We start from the raw sequence: 20,026 nt of genomic DNA on the forward strand, positions 1-20,026 counted from the left end.
TTTTATCTGAAGCCTCTAATATATTCTTATGTGTTAATTATCATCACTGAATGTTATTTTGGCGATGTAAGAGTTAGCAACCCCTGCAAAGATGCTACCGCTCATGTCATCAAATTATCCCCGCAACAGGTTTTTACACCCACTGTCAGGGAGTTTGGAGACAAAAGGATCCGGGAACGGAAGCTTTATTTGTTCCTAGGATATGACCCGGATGGGCCAAATCTTAAGTACTTATGGGCAAGTGTAAGTTTGAGCTAGATTTCATTAACATAATTCATTTTTCTTGTGTTTCTTTATATGATAATTAAGTATTTCATTACACATGTGAGTAGGAGAGGGATAGAAGATTTCATTAAGTAGCCTTGTACAAGTTTTGTTTCGTGACTTCCGTCTGCATTTTTCTTATGTACAAGTTTTGTCTAGTGACTTCAGTTAGCATCTAAGCCCACATTTTGAAAAAATTGCCTCTGGAAGACAATTTCTTGATCTCATTTGAGGTTCTTTTAAGACCTATATTTTTTTTTTTGGATGAAAATTAGTGTCTATTGTCACTGGTATATAAGCAAGAAAAATTGATAAACGTTTTTCTCCTTTTTTTTTTTTAGAAAAATCTGTAAGTACACTCAGGGACACATATTTAGGACAAGTTGTATAACTCAAAAACATAGGAATAATTAATCTATGACTGAGAACTATAAATATAGAAATCCAAAAGTAAAAAACTATATCCAAGCACACACATAAATGATGAACTGAAAGCTAATATTCTGTCAAGTTCTAGTAAATATATACATATAAGAAAAATTCATTAATAGACAATTTCTCTGCTCGCATATTCACAATCAATTTAGCCCAACAAAACGGTGAAAATAGAGCTTTAGGTCCTTATAATGAAATTGTCATTCTTGGATCCGTGGCAGCCTACAATATCCATGGACAGATGCTGCTTGCCTTGCATTTCACTCTAACCCTTGTTTTATCATTAACAACCTTCTCTATACCCTCACATCTTTCAATTGCATATCTGGTTCCCTGAATCTATAGATGTTATCAAAAATCATATTCAGCCGCCTTACACCACTTTGCATCATATAATACCCCCTTGTCCTTTGTCCTAGCTCTTAAATTTTCCCGCCTCCTTTACTTCATTTTCACTCTTAAAACTTTCTGCAACTGAGCTACCATGGATAGGTTCATCTCCTCCTAATTTTCCTGACTAGAATGGTAGCTACTATTATAGGCAAACTCAATAAGTGGAAAATGATCGTCCCAGCTACCTCTGAAGTCAATAATACAGGCTCGCAACATATCTTCTAGCGTCTGAATGGTACGCTCGGCCTGTCCGTCAGTCTGAGGGTGAAATGCTGTGCTAAGACTCACCTGTGTCCCCAATCCCTTCTGGAATGATCTCCAGAAGTTAGTTGTAAACTGAGCTCCTCTGTCTGAGATAATAGATGTGGGAACCCCATGAAGTCTCACTATCTCCTTAATGTATAACCTCGCATAGTCCTCAGCTGAATAAGTAGTTCTGACTGGAAGAAAATGGGTTGATTTTGTCAGCCTATCCACAATGACCCACATAGAGTCATACTTTCGTGGAGTGCGAGGTAAACCCGTAATGAAGTCCATATTAATTACTTCCCACTTCCAAGTTGGGATCTCTATCTCCTGTAATAACCCACCAGGCTTCTGATGCTCGACCTTGACCTGTTGACAATTCGGGCACTGAGCAACAAACTCCGCTATGTCCTTTTTCATGCCATCCCACCAATATAAACATCTGAGGTCACGATACATCTTCGTTGACCCTGGATGAACAGAATAATAGGCATAGTGTGCCTCTTTCATAACCTATTGCCGTAGCCCTGCAACCTCAGGTACACATAATCTACCTCCATACCGTAGCACTCCGTCAGGTGTAACCTCAAATGGGGTCTTCTCCTTTTGAAGAGTTGTATCTCTATACTGTGCCAGAACAGGATCCTCGTACTGGCGTCTCTTTACCTCTTCTATGATAGAGGATTCAACAACTTCTCGAACAGAAACTCCACCATCTCCAGAATCAGCCAAACAGACTCCAAGGTTAGCTAACCGGTGAATCTCACGGACCATCTCCTTCCTCTCTGGTTGTACCTCTGTTAAGCTACCCATAGATTTACGACTAAGAGCATCTGCTACAACATTTGCTTTCCCTGGATGGTATAAAATATCAACATCATAATCCTTTAGTAACTCTAGCCACCGTCTCTGTCGTAAGTTCAACTCCTTCTGCTTAAAGATATATTGGAGACTCTTGTGATCCGTATAAATATCAACATGAACACCATATAAATAATGTCTCCATATCTTCAAGGCATGAATTACCGCTGCTAACTCCAGATCATGAGTAGGATAATTCATTTCGTGCTTTCTGAGCTGTCGGGAAGCATAGGCTATAACCTTGCCATGCTGCATCAATACACAACCTAGTCCTACACCTGAAGCATCACAATAAATGACATAGCCATCTGGTCCCTGTGGAAGAGTTAGAACTGGAGCCGTAGTCAACTTGTCTTTCAGCAACTGGAAGTTTTGCTCACAAGCATCAGTCCACTGAAACTTCGCTGCCTTTTGAGTTAGCCTCGTTAAAGGCACTGAAATTAAGGAAAACTTTTCTACAAATCTCTTGTAATATCCTGCTAGCCCCAGAAAACTGCGTACCTCAATAGGTGTCGTAGGTCTAGGCCAAGTCTTTACAGCCTCAATTTTCTATGTATCTACCCGAATACCATCAGCTCCAATAATATGCCCCAAGAATGCTACTGAAGTCAACCAGAATTCACATTTAGAAAACTTAGCATACAACTTCTGGTGCTGGAGTACTCTAAGTACCATCCTCAAATGGTCTGCATGCTCCTCTTCTGAACGTGAATAGACCAGAATATCATCGATAAATACAATAATGAACATATCCAGGAATGGTTTGAATACTCGGTTCATCAAATCCATAAATACTGCTGGAGCATTGGTCAGCCCAAAAGACATCACTCTAAACTCATAATGCCCGTATCGGGTCCTGAATGCAGTCTTCAGAATATCTGCCTCCTTTACCCGCACCTGATGATAGCCTGACCATAAGTCTATCTTCGAAAAACACATAGCACCCTATAACTGGTCAAATAGATCATCAATCCTGGGGAGGGGATATCTATTCTTTATTGTTACTTTATTCAGCTGCCTATAATCAATACACATCCGCAGCGACCCATCTTTCTTTCTCACAAATAGTACCGGTGCTCCCCAAGGTGATGTGCTAGGCCTGATGAAGCCCTTTTCTAACAAGTCCCTCAGTTGCTCCTTTAACTCCTTCAGCTCTGCAGGTGCCATTCTATAAGGAGGAATAGATATGGGTTGAGTATTTGGCAATACGTCTATAGTATACTCTATCTCCCGTTCATGAGGAAGACCTGGAAGTTCATCTGGGAATACATCTGGAAATTCATTAACTATCGAGACTGACTGAAGAGTCGGTACCTCCGCTTTCATATCATGCACCCGAACCAGATGATAAATATAACCTTTTCTAACCATCTTCCTTGCCTTGAGGTATGAAATAAACTTACCCCTCGGCGATGCTGTATTCCCTATCCACTCTATAATCGGCTCTCCTGGGAACTGAAATCGAACTATCTTTCCTCTACAATCAACGTTAGCATAACAAGAAGCCAACCAATCCATGCCCATAATAACATCAAACTCAGTCATGTCTAATTCTATCAGATCTACCATGGTATGACGACTATATATAACCACCGAACAATTTCTAAATACTTGCTTTGCTATGACAAATCTCCTACCGGTGTAGCTACCTTAAATGGTTCTATCAACTCAGGTTCTATTCCGATTCTATTAGCAACAAAGGGAGATATATATGATAAGGTGGAGCCTGGATCTATCAATGTATATACGTCCCGAGAGAAAATCGATAATATACCTGTAACCACATTCGGTGACGTCTCCTGATCCTGCCTACTAGCCAAGGCATATATGCGGTTCGAAGGACTGCTAGAACTGGAAGCTCCGCCACGACCCATACCACGGCCTGCTGATGTCTGAATACCCTGTCCCATAGGGCGCATAGCTACAGAAGAAGATGAACCAGCAACCGACCCAGTAGGATGAGCCATACCACGTACACCATCTCTATAGGGACACTCCTTCATTATATGGCCTTAACGGCCGCAAGAAAAACAAGCACCTGTAACCCAACAACATTCCCCAGAATGGAGCCTACCACACCGAGAACACCGAGGCAAAGGTGGCCTTGACTGACTCGAACCCCTGTTCATCTGTGAACCTGAAGCCTTGGAGCTCTGACCGGCTCCTGAATACCCTGTGCTGTCAAATCTCCTACCTGTGAACTGTGGGGGTGCACTCCGTGCTGGCTGGGAAGAATATCTAATATACTGCTGAGGCTGCCTGCCTCGAAACTCACTAGGGTAACCAGCCGATCTAGCCCTCTTATGCTGGCCTCTGTCGTAGTCTCTATCTGGCTGACGTCCTCTGTGTCGATCCTCTACCCCCTGTGCATATGCCTGTACCCGAGAAATATCCATACCTGGCTGAAGAGCCACTGCCATACAGCCATCAGTCAAATAACGATCCAGTCCCATCACATAACGATGCACTCTATCAGCCATATCAGCTACAATAGTAGGCGCATATCTAGCCAACGAATCAAACTCAAGACTATACTCTCGAACGCTTCTGCCACTCTGCCTCAAATGTAAGAATCTATCAACTCTAGCTCGCCTCATCTCTGGAGGCAGGAAGTGGCCAAGAAAGGCCTCCACAATCTCATCCCATACTGCTGGAGGAGCACCCTCGCCCCTGGATAACTCTCAAGACTCATACCGATTAACAGCTACATCCCGCAACCGATACGAAGCCAACTCAAAAGACTCAGTCTCAGAAGCCTTGATTATCCTCAATGTACGCTGCATCTGCCGAATAAACTCCTGCGGATCATCCTCGGGCTTTGACCCGAAAAACTCTGGAGGATTACAACTTAAAGTCACGAGCCCTCAAACTATCAGATCTATCTGCATGGTCAACTCCTAGTCCATGCCTGCGAGCCTGCCCTGCCACTAATCTGGTCAGCAGCTGAACTGCATCTCTCATGGCCCTATCCTCCGCCCCTGGCTGAGGAGCTGGAGGCTCAGGTACTGGGGCCTCGGGAGCTGGCGGTGGGGCTGCCCCCTGAACTGGATCTGCTGCTGCTCTAAGTTCCTCTGGAGGTGGCGGTGTAGCAGAGCTCGCCGACTGGAGTACAATCTCGGGCATAGACTGGGCACGGGCCCTGGTAACTCTCCTGGTCTGACTAGTATCTCCTGCTACTGATTTGCCCTTCTGGGCAGCTGTCGCTTTCTTTGGAGGCATAGCTGTAAACACAATAATTTGTTAGGGAGGGATTATCCTGATAATATCGCTCTATCGCACGATCTAGAGTAAGAAGAAAAGGTAACATCCTAAATGTCCTGTAGCTTCCTGTTTATAGATGTGGTGCACAACACACCGATAAACAAGACTCTACTAGACACGGTCTGTAGACACTCCGAGGATGAACTGCTCTGATACCGCTTTTGTCACGACCCAACCCCATGGTCCATGACTAGTGCCCGAGCTGGACACTCTTATACGAACCTGTTATATATAGTCAAACTGAACTAAGGACGGAATGAAAACTTGTAAAAGCAACTAAAGATTCATAACGCCATATATCATAGTAAACCTGTCTCCTGAGGAGTCACAGCTGACCAAAGCATAACACAATACGCAAGCCGACAAGGCTGCCAGTATATACGGAAAGATCCAAAACAAACCATATCGACACAGCTGACCAAAGCCTATATACAACCCACATATGTCTACAGACCTCTAAGAGTATAAAAGTGAAATATGACGTGACAGGGCCCCGCTGTACCCCTGGATATGCAGAAGTCTATATCAAAAGATCTGTACCAAAATAATCTAGGCTCCGGAACAATGGAGCTCTCCAAAACAGCTGAGCAGAAATCCTAACCTGGAGGATCACCAAACCGAGTATCTGTACCTGTGGGCATGAAACGCAGCCCCCCGAAGAAAGGGGGTCAGTACGAGATATGTACTGAGTATATAAAACATGAAATACAATAAAGAAAATCATAACTGAATAGAAGATTACAAGAGGCAAGTATGATAATCAAGATACCAATGCACTTGTGCCTTACGAGATGAGAATCATGCATACCTATATCATATACCATATCCGGCCCATTATGGGACTCGGTGAATAAAATCATCACATACCATACCGACCCATCATGGGACTCGGTGCCATAATCATATCATATATATATATACATACGTACCCGACCCTCTAGTGAGGGACTCGGTGAACAATGCAGTGAAACTGTGCACGAAAACATACCCGGCGCGGGACTCGGTGAAAGATATATTAACGGCATGCACGAGCAGAGTAGTGAGCAACCATATGCAAACTAAATCATCATCTGAGACTCAATAGAATAAGTAGAATGAACTAACACTTGAATATCAAAGACAACAGTCATGTCAAGTACCCCTCGAATGTCACTATGGATTATATCAAATAGAACTTCAAGAATCATAGACACGTATCAAGACATAATGAAATAGGTTCTGGAAATCAAGAACATTAGCCATCCTAGTGTCTCTAAGAATAGGAGCTTCTTTGGTGTTATACATTCGTCATCTGTTTGTCTCACATAGATCATGCCAAAAAAAAAAAAGGGTTAGCTTTACAACCTTTGACGCTTAATCGTGATTCGATATGTATATGCTGCCCGAAGTACCTCAACCTATATTAAGACGTTAAGAACTATAGTTAAGCTACGGAAAAGCTTAAAACGTATTTCGAAGTTAGTAGCTGATTTCTAGAAAATTGGGTGGCATTTCCCTTATATTGTTCACTTCCCCCACATCCAAACCAACTATAGAAACGACCAAAATAACATCAATAACGACACGTCCAAGTTACCACATCAAGAACTAGTCAAACAGGATCCAAGAACACCCCAAAACAGCCCACACCGCATGCACAACACTTCAAATCAGTCCACACGTTGTACATTCAACAATAATCAACATAACGACCACGACATACTCAAGTTATTCCTAATGTTCTATAGCCACAACACATCACCAAAAATGCTCTTTACAATAACATGCTCCAAACAGCCCACTACTACAACAACACAATACATAATCATAATCACACTTAGTCCTTCAACTCAACAAGAACAGCCCCTAAATACAATACAATAATAACTACAACAACCTCAAATAGTAACATAATCACGTAAGGATTTCCCCCAAAGATCTCATCAAAACAGCCCACAACCTCATGAATATCTAATCCAATTCACGTCCCAACAATTTCATATAAACAACTACAACTTTAAATATCAAGATTCCTTTACTTGCAACACATAATCCATAACAACAATAACAACAATATAGCAAAATTCAAGAGTAACCGAGCAATCCATCACCACCCGTCCAACCCCTCAAAACGTAAGAACAACTTCCACAATCCAATAAAACAATATCCAACACTAGTCTACAAGTTTAAGCTAATGTTCATATGTTTTCATGGAACTAATACTTCTAACATCTACACAAGATCACACACATGAAGTAAGGAAGACTTCTTACCTTAGATGTCCAGGAGCAACTTCTCTCTTTAAAATCCTTGAAGAAGAACTAACTTGCTTCCAATGAATTCTTAAGGTGAAGAATAATTCTCAAAGGTAAATTATGGGTGCTGGTCACTTTAAATGCTTAGAACACCTCCTAGAGAGTTTTAAAAAAAAAAATTCAAAGCCAAGGCTGGCTGTGAGCTGCCATGGTTGGTTGTAGCTTTCTCTCTCAAAATGGAGTTTGTGAAGATGAATTATGATGATGAATATGTATTTTGAGGAGTCATCACATGAAATATATATGCAATCAGCCATGTTGACACATGTCCCGCTATGGCATGGACCAATCAAATTCGGCCATGTTGTAGTGGGGCGCACTGTACACTAATCAACTTAATTAATCATTAATCCCCACTTAATAATCTGATCATGGCTATTAATTAATCCCTAATCTTCACTAATGTTTCCATACGAATAGTAATTAACTAGCAGATCGTGCACTTATTAAAATTGAGATTAAAACGTTCTTGTCTCATACCTCAAAAATAATCTTGTCCTTGAACTTATGTCGATTAGCTTACGAATAATCCAACGCACAAAAATACGGGATATAACAAAGATTCTAAACATATCAAAAAAACTCGGAATTTGACGAAATTCGTTTCTTTAAGCCACAAATAACAATAAAGGCCTAATCATGCAATCAAATTACTTTTCAACCACCAATGCACAAAATGAGGGGTCAGTTCGGAATGCAATTTATTTGATAAGTGTTCTGAACCCGCCACCCACTTCAAATACTAACAAAAAATTTCAGAATGTCCAAATCATCATACGAACCTATTGAAAACTTGAAATCACGAATCCAAACTCATTTAATCAAAATATTGACTTTGATCAACTCTATTAACTTTAAGCCACTAATTTATATTCAAGTGCTCCAAAACTCTCCCGAGACGCCTATACTTGCAATTGATAAATCACCAAACGAACCTACAGAATGTCTCAAATAGGAGAAAGGTGTCTTAGAACTCAAACTGACTGGTTGAGGAGTCCGGAACCAAAATAACCCCATAAAAAAGACAACCGACCAAAATACCCCCCCCCCCCCCCCCCAAAAAAAAAACCTCATACAAAACTACCTTTTACTGCGTTAAAGGACTTAACCGTAACTGCGCGGTTAGGTCCTTTAACGCAGTAAAATAATGTATTAAAGATTTTTTTTTTGGTATAACACAGTAAAATATTGCGTTATAGCAACCATTAAAAAAATTGGTTAACTTTTTTTTTTTTTTTTTGCAAACTTAATGTTTTTTTTCATACTTTGATCAACGATTAGTCGTGTGTCAAGACTCTGAAATATCAATATTTTATATAGAACCTGATTTTTTTCTGCGTACAATAATGTAGGCTCAATACATCAAGGATACATACACGTTCGGATCGTCGCTTTAGAGGTTGAAAAGGTGCCCGAAGTAAGTTTTGTCTGAAAACTTTAGGTTTAAGTGTTCTATTTTTGTAAGGTTATTTTAGTCAACTTTATATGTCGAGAAGTGTAATTGACATTCACAGCTACACTACCCCGGGATTTTTACATTGAAATCTATTGCGTATCATCATATTATAAGTAAAGAAAACTGAAAATTTCATGCCAATTTGGGGGAAAATTAAAATTGAATGGGATAACAGGTGTTTTTTTTTCAAAATCGGCTCGGTTAAACCACCTTGTGGCTCTGTTTGTACGTAAAATACGCAAAATAAAAAAAATCGCGTAAAACGGACATCCGAGTGCAAAGTTATGACCATCTAAAGTTTGACCACTTTACAACTAGCTTTTCTCCCTATATTTTTTAAATACGTTTTTATCTAATTGAATTTTGTCATTTTACAATTTCAAGATAAATTAATTATTTTTTCATTTTATCCTTAGTAGTAATTGTTGTTGAAGACTACAAACACCTTAATAGAAAAAATATTTATGGAAGAAAGATCACATCTTAAAACATACATGCGGGTAAAATAATCAAAAACCCGTCCTAATTAATATTTTCTTAAGGAGTAAAAGAGAAACACGACAATTAATTTGATATAGAGGGAGTACATATATAGGTGAAAGATAAAATGGAATCATCTCTTCAATAAATAATAATGCCTCCATTTTATTTTAACAAGTTTTTGAGCATGCGCCACAGGCCTCTACATGTAATGACTCAACCTGGAGTCCGGAACGAAATGACCCAAAAAAGAAAAAATATTGCTCAGTTAAGTCCAATAACGCGGTATTTTACTGCATTATTCTGGATGTCTTTTTTTTTTTTTTTAATTGTCACACTTTTTCCTTACTTTGGCCATTGATTAATCATGCTTCGAGTTTCAGGAACTTCAATATTTTATATAGAATCCTACTTATTTTTGTGTGATTAATAAGGTAGGCTCAATACATCAAGTATAAGCAAAACTTCGGGTCGTCGTTTTAGTGGTTGAAAAGTGCTTGAAGTCTATTTTTGTTTGAAGACTTGTTGTCATTAGCTTAATGTTTTTTATTTTTAGAGTTTAGATTTTAGCGTGTTATTTTTTAATATGTAACATTATTTCGAATATATTGCGATTTTTTTAAAATAAGATTTATTATTAAGAAATGCATACACAAAAAAAATACTTAATATTTACTAAAACATGCACCATGCACGTGCTCGATTATTAGTGATGTTTGATGTGGCATGAACTTAAATAGTTATAAAAACAAGATAAAATTATCAAATAATGAGTATAGGGAGAAAAAGTAGTTGTAAATTGGTGAAACTTTAAACGGTCATAACTCTGCGCTCGGACGTCCGATTTGCGCGATTTTTTTTTATTTTGCGTATTTTTCCGAAATCTAGCTGCGCTTGACTGGCCCAATTTTTAGAAAAAAAACTCGTTTTTCCCATGCAATTTAAATTTTGCCCCAAATTGGCGCACAAATTTTATTCATCTTTAGTAAAAATCTAATGAAAAAAATATATTTGAAGATGGTAATTCCACGGTAGTGATGTTTTGAATGTCAATTTCAAGGCTCGAAATTCAATTTATGAAAACAAGTTAGATAACATTAGTGAACATTATATAAAATAAAAAGTGTCTACGTTGTAGCTTTCACCAACTTGGCTTGGTGGTTTAGCCATCTCTTTTTTACTTCTTTTTATCCAACCACCAGGGATCAAACCTATGCGGGTGCATGTTTTGGTAAATATTAAGTATATTTTTTGTGTATTTATGTCGTAATAATAAATCTTATTTTAAAAATATCGCAACATATTCGAAATAAAGTTACGCATTAAAAAATAACACACTTAAATCTAAACTCTAAAAATAAAAAACTTTAAGCTAATGATAACAAGTCTTCAAACAAAAATGGACTTCGAGCACTTTTCAGCCACTAAAGCGACGACCCGAAGTTTTGCTTATCCTTGATGTATTGAGCCTACCTTATTAATCACACAAAAATAAGTAGGGTTCTATATAAAATATTAAAGTTCCGGAAATTCGAAGCATGATTAATCAATGGCTAAAGTACGAAAAAAGTGTGACAATTAAAAAAAAAAAAGACATCCAAAATAATGCAGTAAAATACTACGTTAAAGGTACTTTGGTACTATTTTTTTTTTTTTAATATTTTGGTTCACAGTGTTTTTTTTTCGGGTCATTTCGTTCCGGACTCTAGGTTGAGTCATTACATGTAGAGGCCTGTGGCGCATGCTCAAAAACTTGTTAAAATAAAATGGAGGGATTATTATTTATTGAAGAGATGATTCCATTATATCTTTCACCTATATATATACTCCCTCTATATCAAATTAATTGTCGTGTTTCTCTTTTACTCTTTAAGAAAATATTAATTAGGACGGGTTTTTGATTATTTTACCTGCATGTATGTTTTAAGATGTTATCTTTCTTCCATAAATATTTTTTCTATTGAGGTGTTTGTAGTCTTCAACAACAATTACTACTAAGGCTAAAATGAAAAAGTAATTAATTTACCTTGAAATTGTAAAATGAAAAATAATTTAAAATAACTATTTTTAAAAATTACGATAAATAATTTGAGAAAGATATATATTACTATTATATATAAGAGCAAATGTGGGGACTTTTGTAGTCCTCACAATAATTTCCCAATTTTTTTAAAAAATTTTAATTAATTACTTTTAGGTCCTAATTTTATTTATTTAAGTCAATTTTTTTGTTTTTTGTTTTTAAGGTCTACTTTTCAAAAGTTATCGAACCTGGGGACTTTTGTAGTCCTCACAATAATTTCCAATTTTTTTTAAAACTTTTTAATTAATTACTTTTAGGTCCTAATCTTATTTATTTAAGTCAATTTTTTGTTTTTTGTTTTTAAGGTCTACTTTTGAAAAGCTATCGAACCTCCTACCTCATTTTTCATGTTCTTTGGTTTTCTGGTTGGTGCTCGATATCCGCATTTGAGCCCAATTAATCCAGATAATTCGCACTGTATCGCGCCTATTCGGGGGGAGCGCTTCCTCCAAAGATTTTTTCCATATCCATGTTCGAACCCCTAATCCCTAATTAAGAGAGGAGCAACTCCATCCGCTGCACAAGTTAAATTATGTATTTGTCTTAAAAGTTCATTAACTATGTATAGATTATTTATTTAGAACTAAATAACTTCAGAAAATTAGGATACATAAGTTATAAATGTCAAATTCTGGCTCCACATTTGATTTGAAGTAAATAATTTCATCAAAATGGAGGTTAAAATATTAAAGGAGTGGAATTAAAATTTTGCTTTCATATAACTACTCACTTGTGGGACTACAATGGGTATATGGTTGTTGTTGTTGTTGTTGTACACTTGTAAAAAAATATTGTATACAAGTAGTGACTTTGTAAGTTAACTGGATCCATATAAAAGTGACCTGGGGAGGATGTTTTCCAAACCTTTAACCCGTTTGTATTTAGTTCTTCACACAATTCAAGTAATATAACTAATAGTGAAAGTACAGTAACTCAACCAGTGTATGAGCTAAAATCACAGAGTTCAAATGAGCCTATAACTTATGCACTATACCCGCTTTTGACCGTGAAAGTTGCTTTTCGGATAACCATATATATAAGATACTAGTCGCAACAAGTCCGTGCTAAGCCTGAGTCCAACTCAAGGTAAAAACGTACTCCCTTGTCTCAATTTTTGAGAAGGCGTTTGATTGGGTTCGGAGTTTAAGAATAAAGAAATTGTTTAAAACTTGTAAACTAAAACAAGTTATCGATATTTGTGTAGCTAAAACTTATTTCAATAAGGGTAAAATGAAAAGTTTAAAGTTAAATTATACTAAAAGTAGAATGGTATCACTACTTTTGAGACTAACTAATTAAAAAACGTCGTGTCACGTAAATTGGGACTTAGGGAATAATACTTTTGATCAAAAAGGAATAATTTGTATCACGTTATTAAGTTTTTGCCAAATTAAATCTCTTATTTCTCCCGATTAAGATCAATCTCTTGCCGGACAAATTCCAAATTCGTTTTTCAATCTTGTATTTCTCTTTTGTGAATCCTGAAATGACGTAGCATAATGTCACGGGCCTAAAATCTAAGGCGTCGTGGGGCAGCCTTGATGGTCTCAATCACCACTCAATGCTTCAGCCCAACTCTCGGTCACTGGCGCAAAGCAGTGAATAAAACTAAGGCAAAACACACACAAGAAGCTGAAAAATAAGAGGAACACAGATTTGGGAGGCAAGTGCCCTTTTTGATATATTTTGTGAATGTATTTTTACAAGTATGCAAGGATGATCAGCTGCCCTCATGGCTTACACGTTTTATAGCTGAAAATATGTCCCTAAGGGATGATTTTACAAAGGGGAAAACGTCATCTAAAGTTGTCTAAACAAAAAGGGAAACATTGGGGGAAAACAATCAACTATCCCAAAGTGGCAAAACTGCAGGTTGCTTTTCGTTGGCAGCCCTTGTGCTTGTCTCTACTGGGCAGTGGGCACAGTTTTGACCATGGCTGTGCTGCCAAGGCATTAAATGTTTCCCATGGCTGGTCAAGCAACCTCCCACACCTGTTGACTCATTGGCACACGGTTTTTGGCAAGTGCTTGGCTGAATTGAAATTTCCCATCGTGCTAAGCGCGGGCTGTTTTGTGCGAGCAGTGGCGGGGCGGCACACTCTCCCTCAACTGTTTTGGCGACGACCGCGGCACCACATAACTGCAAAAACTTGTGAACCTTGTCTTTGAATTGCCACAAGTCCTCGTATGTTTCCCATGTTGCCTCCTCGGGTGGTTGTCCCTTCCAATGGACAAGGAATTAGGCACGCGAATTGCCCCAACCTTTGCCTCGGACCAATTAATGATCAATAATTGCCTCGATCTCTTTGTCCTTGGCAGCAGGTGTTTCAAAAATCCTAGCACAGCTGGCTTGAGCCCGACCCTCGTCTTCATTGTCTTCAAAATATGGCTTTAATTGACTAGCATGGAAGACGGGGTAAATCTTCAAATGGTGTGGCATGTCCAACCGATAAGAAATCTTGCCCACCTTGGCAACGATTTAAAAGGGACCCTCATAACGCCGAATCAAACTTTGATTCAAGCTCCTTAGTGACTTGAACTTCCTCGGGTTGAGCTTGACCATGACTTTGTCGCCAATTCTGTAATTTGTCGGACGACGTTTGCGATCAGTGAACTTCTTCATTTTTCGAGCAGCCTTGTCAAGATATGACCTGGCCATATCAACTTGTTCTTCCCAAGCCTTGGCCATGTGATATGCCCCTGGGTTTCGCAATTCTGCCCAAGCAGGCAGCGATTGCGATGTGTTGGGCTGCTACCCAGTGGCTAACTCGAATGGACTCCTCCCCGTCGCCTTGCTGCATTGCAAGTTGTGTGAAAACTGGGCAGTGTCAAGCAATTTGGCCCAATCCTATTGATTGGCACTAACAAAGTGCCGCAAATAGCACTCCAATAGCGCGTTGACCCTCTCAGTTTGGCCATCGGTTTGAGGGTGAAAACTGGTCGAGAAATGTAACTCGGACCCCAACAAACTGAACAGCTCCTTCCAAAATGCCCCCATGAATTGTGGATCTCGGTCACTTATGATGTGCCTCGGCACGCCCCAATGCTTGACGACGTCCCTTAAGAACAACCTTGCGGCTTCCTTGGCTTTGCAACTAGCCGTGGTGGGGCTGAAAGTTGCATACTTTGAGAATCGATCAACCACCACCATAATCGTGCCAAAACCCTATGAATTGGGCAGACACGTGATAAAATCCATGGTGACGTTGTCCCATGGTCTTTCTGCTACGGGCAGTGGCTCAAGTAGGCCCCCAGGTGCCTTGTTCTCCGTCTTGTCTTGTTGGCACACAAGACATGTGCGTACATAGACCTCAATGTCATCCCTCATGCGTGGCCAGTAGTACGACGACTCTAGCAATGCCAAGGTCACACCCCAACCCCCAATCCCACCCCTCCACCTCAACCTCAACCCCACCCCCACCCCCACTACCCACCCTCCACTCCAACCCCACCCAACCCCTCTACCTTAACCACACCTCCCCTCCACTCCAACCCCATCCCACCACCCACCGGAATCTCACCCCACACCACCCAACCCCACTCCCTACCACCCCATCTCCTACCACCAACCCAACCCCACTACCTCCCACCCCTCACCCCAACCACCCACCACCCACCCACCCCTCCACCCCAAACTACTCACCTACCCACCCCCACTCACCACCTACCACGACTATAAAATGTCTCCATCATTACTAGTGAACATATATGTTTCATTTTTTTTAATCAAATAATATTTTATTCTATTAAATCTGTATTTATTTTCTAATATTTAGTTACTTTTTTATTTGAATTGTATATTTATTATGTTTAAATAAATACGTTATGCACATTCAGACGTTGAAAAACAATAGTCTTAATCATTCAGTGTTCAGACCTAGAGATAACATCTTAATCATTCAGTGTTCAGACCTAGAGATAACATCTTAATCATTCAGATGTGCATTAAGATTCAGACATCTTAATCTTAATGAAAACAAATGAGGCCTTAGCTCGCCACGAGGTGCTTAATCGATCTTATCTTATGCTTTGGGCTTTGTTTGTCGATCCATACAGGTGGCATTGGCAACAACACTTGGGCCTTATAAGAAGATAATAAGACAGGCCCAATTGGGAATTCACCTTCGAAATATGAAAACAGTTGATGCTAATGGGCTCAAAGTAGGTCCAGATTATGTGCATCTCAGTACACAAGCACAGGTCCAGCTTGGACAGATGTTGGCTAATGCATATTTGAAGTTTGGTTCAGAAAAGGAATAGAAATCACTATACTTTTATTCAGGAGCTTAGATTCTGAATGTAATTTAGGTCAGCTGATATACCATTGGTATACATTTTGGGAAATTGTATTCTAGTCTGTGATAATGATAATATTGAAAAAGTTTGGTTGTTACTATTACTGCAAGAAGTCATTAAGGTCACTTGCATATTTAATGAGAAGATTTTTTATATAATTGCTAAGTTATCTAAATTTCATTAGGAAAAACAAGTAACAAATTCAATCCGACTTCCATAACAAGTCCACATTGGACATACAAGGACATTCACGAATTTATAAAGGGTAAAGGACAAAAATGGCCACCAGGGTGAAATTATTGATAGCCGATGGCCCAAGAATCTTAGCCTTTTCAAAATAATTTCATTTTCTAGCCATTTTCAACTAATTCCAGTATAGAAACTGTATCATTGTTGTATATGTATCCCTACTGTATATGTACAGAAAACGTATCATATGTATAGAAACTGTATCATTGTTGTATAGAATATGCATCCCTACAGCATATGTACAGAAAATATATCATTGTTGTATAATTTTTATATAATAAATACATAATCAACGCATACTCACTAATTATACACATATTATACAATTATTATACACATATTAGATATGTTTTCAACAGCAACAAGTTCCATTTCGACAACAATTTTTTTCAGGTAAGAAGAAAACCAACTAGCCCAAATAAATCCAAACGAGCGTAGAGCGAACTTCAATTAATCACAAGGGAAATAATTGAGCAAAACAGAGAAATAAAGAGGAGAAAAATAAGTGGAAAGAATCAAGCAAAACAAGAAGTAAAAAGGGGGAAAAATAAGTGCAAGAACCAGAGAGCGGCCGAAAATTCATAGAGGCACAACAATTAATAGTGAAAATGAAGGTGAGAAGTTAGACATTAAAAAAAGATTCAAAGTACAAATAAGGTGGCAATTTAAGCTCCTTCACTGCCGTGCCGCCTCAACCATCGAACAAGTTATCGGATGATCCTTATTGCTTCCAATCGGTAAAGCTAACTGTAGAAACTTATTCACCATATTGCTCTTGTTCTAGCTCCAATTTGCTTCGATTTGACCGTACGAAGCCTGGATAGATTGGAATTGCGCCGGCGAACTTCATCGGAGATGAGTTTTCTTCGCCGACTCTATTTCTCCCTTTTTTTTTCCTCTCCACTTTGGCGATGAGAATATTTGCTACCGCTTGTCTTTAGTTTGGGCTTGAGGGATGTTTCGGCCATTATCTTAAAATAGAGCCCTTTTGAGCTTTTTTTTTCTTTTTGGTGGTGGCCACATCATGTCTTTTTTCCATTTAAATGGATCTCTATATCATTTCTTTAAAATTTTGGATTAGATGTTCGGATTGCTTGACATGACCTTAGTATCAACCTCTGACAAATTCTTTTTTTCAAACCTATAAATCTACATCAAGGTACACGTGTAAATCCAAATTGAATTACATGTACAACGAGTTATTACTAAATTTTACATAAATACGATCGATATCCAAAGGAGTTCATAGAGACATATCAACGCTCTATATTTATTGTTGTAAAATTTCTAACAACATAAATAAGTTTTAAAAAATCAGGATAATTACTTCTTAAATGAAAAGAGATAAAACAAGTTTAATTTCATAAAGCGGCATTTCTTGTTAATTGGCGCCCTCCACCCCCAACGCCCACCCCAAGCTCACCCCTTACAACTCCCCTTCCCCCCTCCATTAGGGGTGTGCCTTACTCAAATTAAACAGAAAAATCAGACCAAATTTAAGTTAGATTAGTTTTTTTTTTGGTTTTATGATTTGATTTCAGATTGAGAAACTAAAAATTGTTCATAAAATTCATGTGATATTTCAAAAAGGAATTCTTGTCTAAATTCATTCCATTAATACTATTCAAATGAGTCTTATTAATAAAGTTGACCAAACTCTTAATTAGCCATTATGTGATTTAATGTTACAATTCATTGCCAATTAGCTTCATATACCCAACGTCTGATTTGTAGTATTATACTAACAGAACGTATGACTCCGGATTATCGTGTAGAATTTGTGTGTGTAATTTTCCTGACTGATTTGTTTCACCTTTGTCTATCTTCATAGCCAGGATCATGTCCAGCTTTACCAAGAGTACATTAAGCAGCAACTGCCTTCCTCGTCTCCTGTTATTGCTCTTATATTCTGTCACATCTTATTTTAAGATGTTCAGCTCCTGATGAACATCACTTCCATATTCAGCCGCTCCATCTTCTTCCTCTGCACCCACCAGAACTTTCAGATCTGGCACGTTATATCCTTCAACTGTTGCGTCTTCACCACTAGTAACTGTCAGATCCGACTGTCCAGCATGTACTAACTGACCACTACCATTAGAAGTCTCAATTATCTTGATATGAATGTGCATTCAAATCTTCACCTGCCCTACTGGAAGATTCTCCAAATAGCACATTTTTTTGTTTGGCCCACTTACCCTATTGAAATTGTTCTCAACAGACTCACAAGTCACATGAACCTCTCAAAGTTTAGTGCTTTCTTGTTCCTGCTATTGATTCACACCTTTCAACCCCAAGACACAAGATTGTAGACTGAAATTGTTGTGAAAGCGGACCAAATAAGAGCTCGGCTTCTTCAATTTCTCTACAGACAGAGAGCTCCCAGCGAAACTTTCACAAGTGACGTGGCCTATTGTCTTTCTCTTACCCTTTCTCATCTGCCTTTTAACTTTCTAATTCTTTTTAAATTTTGTTTTTCATAATTTTACTTATTTGATTGTATAGTAACTAATAAGAAAGTGATAGTTTAGGGACGTTCTGATCCATTATCTCTACTTTTATTGAACTAGAGCTTGAATTGGAATTTTGATACATGCTTTATTTATCTACACAGTATAAGAGGCAAGCAGGTTCAGTCGTGAGGCCCCGCCGTGTATATATAACTAAGGCTCTGCCCTATATGCAACATCTAGTTGTCAAGGTTCTGCTCGATATGCAACATCTAGCAGTCAGGGTCTTTCTCTTTGGTCCAACAAAGGGCTTTGTCCCAACTCCGAACTTCACTTTTGGGGTCCTGCTTAAAAGGAGCCATAATAACAGTGATGGGACCGGGACTATTTTCCATAAAGGTGTTTACTGTGATGGTTGTGGGGTTCATCCGATAACTGGCCCTAGGTTCATATCTAAAGTGTAAGGACCCTGTAATTGTACTTATTTGTTGTTTTTATCTGAGCTGACATTAAATGATATAACCATCCTATGTCATGCAGAAAGGAGAACTACGATCTCTGCAGCATATGTGTTGCTGAAATGGAAAATGATGCTGATTATATCAGAATGGATCGTCCCTTAGCTAACCAGTATCCCTTGTCCTTCAAGGGCTTACATGATCTTCAGATTAAACAACATTTACAGGATATGGTAGGAGTTACTTCCCTAAAATTCTCATAACATCTTCTTTCTATTTTACCTCTGTTAACTCCTTTATTTTTGTGTCACCTAGAATGCCAGGTTGCCTGCCGGTGCCCCAACTATCTCATAGCATCTTCTCTTTCTATTTTACCTCAGGTTTATAGTGTATTAATATGATGTACCCCGATTAATTTGGAGTTGAGGGTAGTTTCATTGAGTGGTTGATTCATATTGCCTTCTAGGGAAAATGATTGGTGATGACAAGGAGCTGTTAGATGCTGTCTGCAATGTCGGAAAACCATTGTTCCTATTTACTGTGATTAGTGAAACCTCTGTTTGCTCAAGTTTTTACATTTGAAGAATAAAACAGTCACGAGATCCTTGTTTGCATTATTCTCATTGTTGTTACACATCCGTAAGCCGACAAGGCAAAAATGGTTTTAGCGTGTAGCTTTTCATCCGTAAGCCCCTGATCTTACTTTTACATTACTGGATCTCATAAGGCATTATTCTGTTGCTCAAGTTTTTACATTTGAAGAATAAAACAGTCACAAGATCCTTGTTTGCATTATTCT

General features: G+C 38.6%; 2 protein-coding genes across 2 annotated transcripts in view; both read left to right on the forward strand.

Moving 5' to 3' along the window:
- Window position 1: 1 nt before the first annotated feature.
- LOC132609562 (protein JOKA2-like) lies at window positions 2-19,858 on the forward strand. Its single transcript, XM_060323609.1, has 4 exons — window positions 2-243; window positions 18,934-19,229; window positions 19,310-19,460; window positions 19,543-19,858. Exons 2-4 carry the CDS (start codon window positions 19,000-19,002, stop codon window positions 19,579-19,581), a joined length of 420 nt encoding a protein of 139 aa, XP_060179592.1. The 5' UTR covers window positions 2-243; window positions 18,934-18,999; the 3' UTR covers window positions 19,582-19,858.
- LOC132612222 (asparaginyl endopeptidase Rep2-like) overlaps window positions 19,699-20,026 on the forward strand; it is a 14,676-nt gene continuing 14,348 nt past the window's right edge. The window contains exon 1 of the mRNA XM_060326539.1: window positions 19,699-19,795. Coding sequence (XP_060182522.1) covers window positions 19,699-19,795 — 97 coding nt within the window. The remainder of the gene's footprint in view (window positions 19,796-20,026) is intronic.

Source organism: Lycium barbarum, chromosome 9 (assembly GCF_019175385.1).
Source record: "Lycium barbarum isolate Lr01 chromosome 9, ASM1917538v2, whole genome shotgun sequence".
In the NCBI taxonomy this organism is placed as follows: domain Eukaryota; kingdom Viridiplantae; phylum Streptophyta; class Magnoliopsida; order Solanales; family Solanaceae; genus Lycium; species Lycium barbarum.

Bases quoted from the DNA above. Each gene is read 5' to 3' on its own strand.
- LOC132609562 (XM_060323609.1), top strand. From the start codon at position 19,000: ATGCAACATCTAGTTGTCAAGGTTCTGCTCGATATGCAACATCTAGCA. The intron at 19,230-19,309 runs GTAAGGACCCTG...TATGTCATGCAG, and splicing joins CCTAGGTTCATATCTAAAGT to AAAGGAGAACTACGATCTCT. The intron at 19,461-19,542 runs GTAGGAGTTACT...TGTGTCACCTAG, and splicing joins AACAACATTTACAGGATATG to AATGCCAGGTTGCCTGCCGG.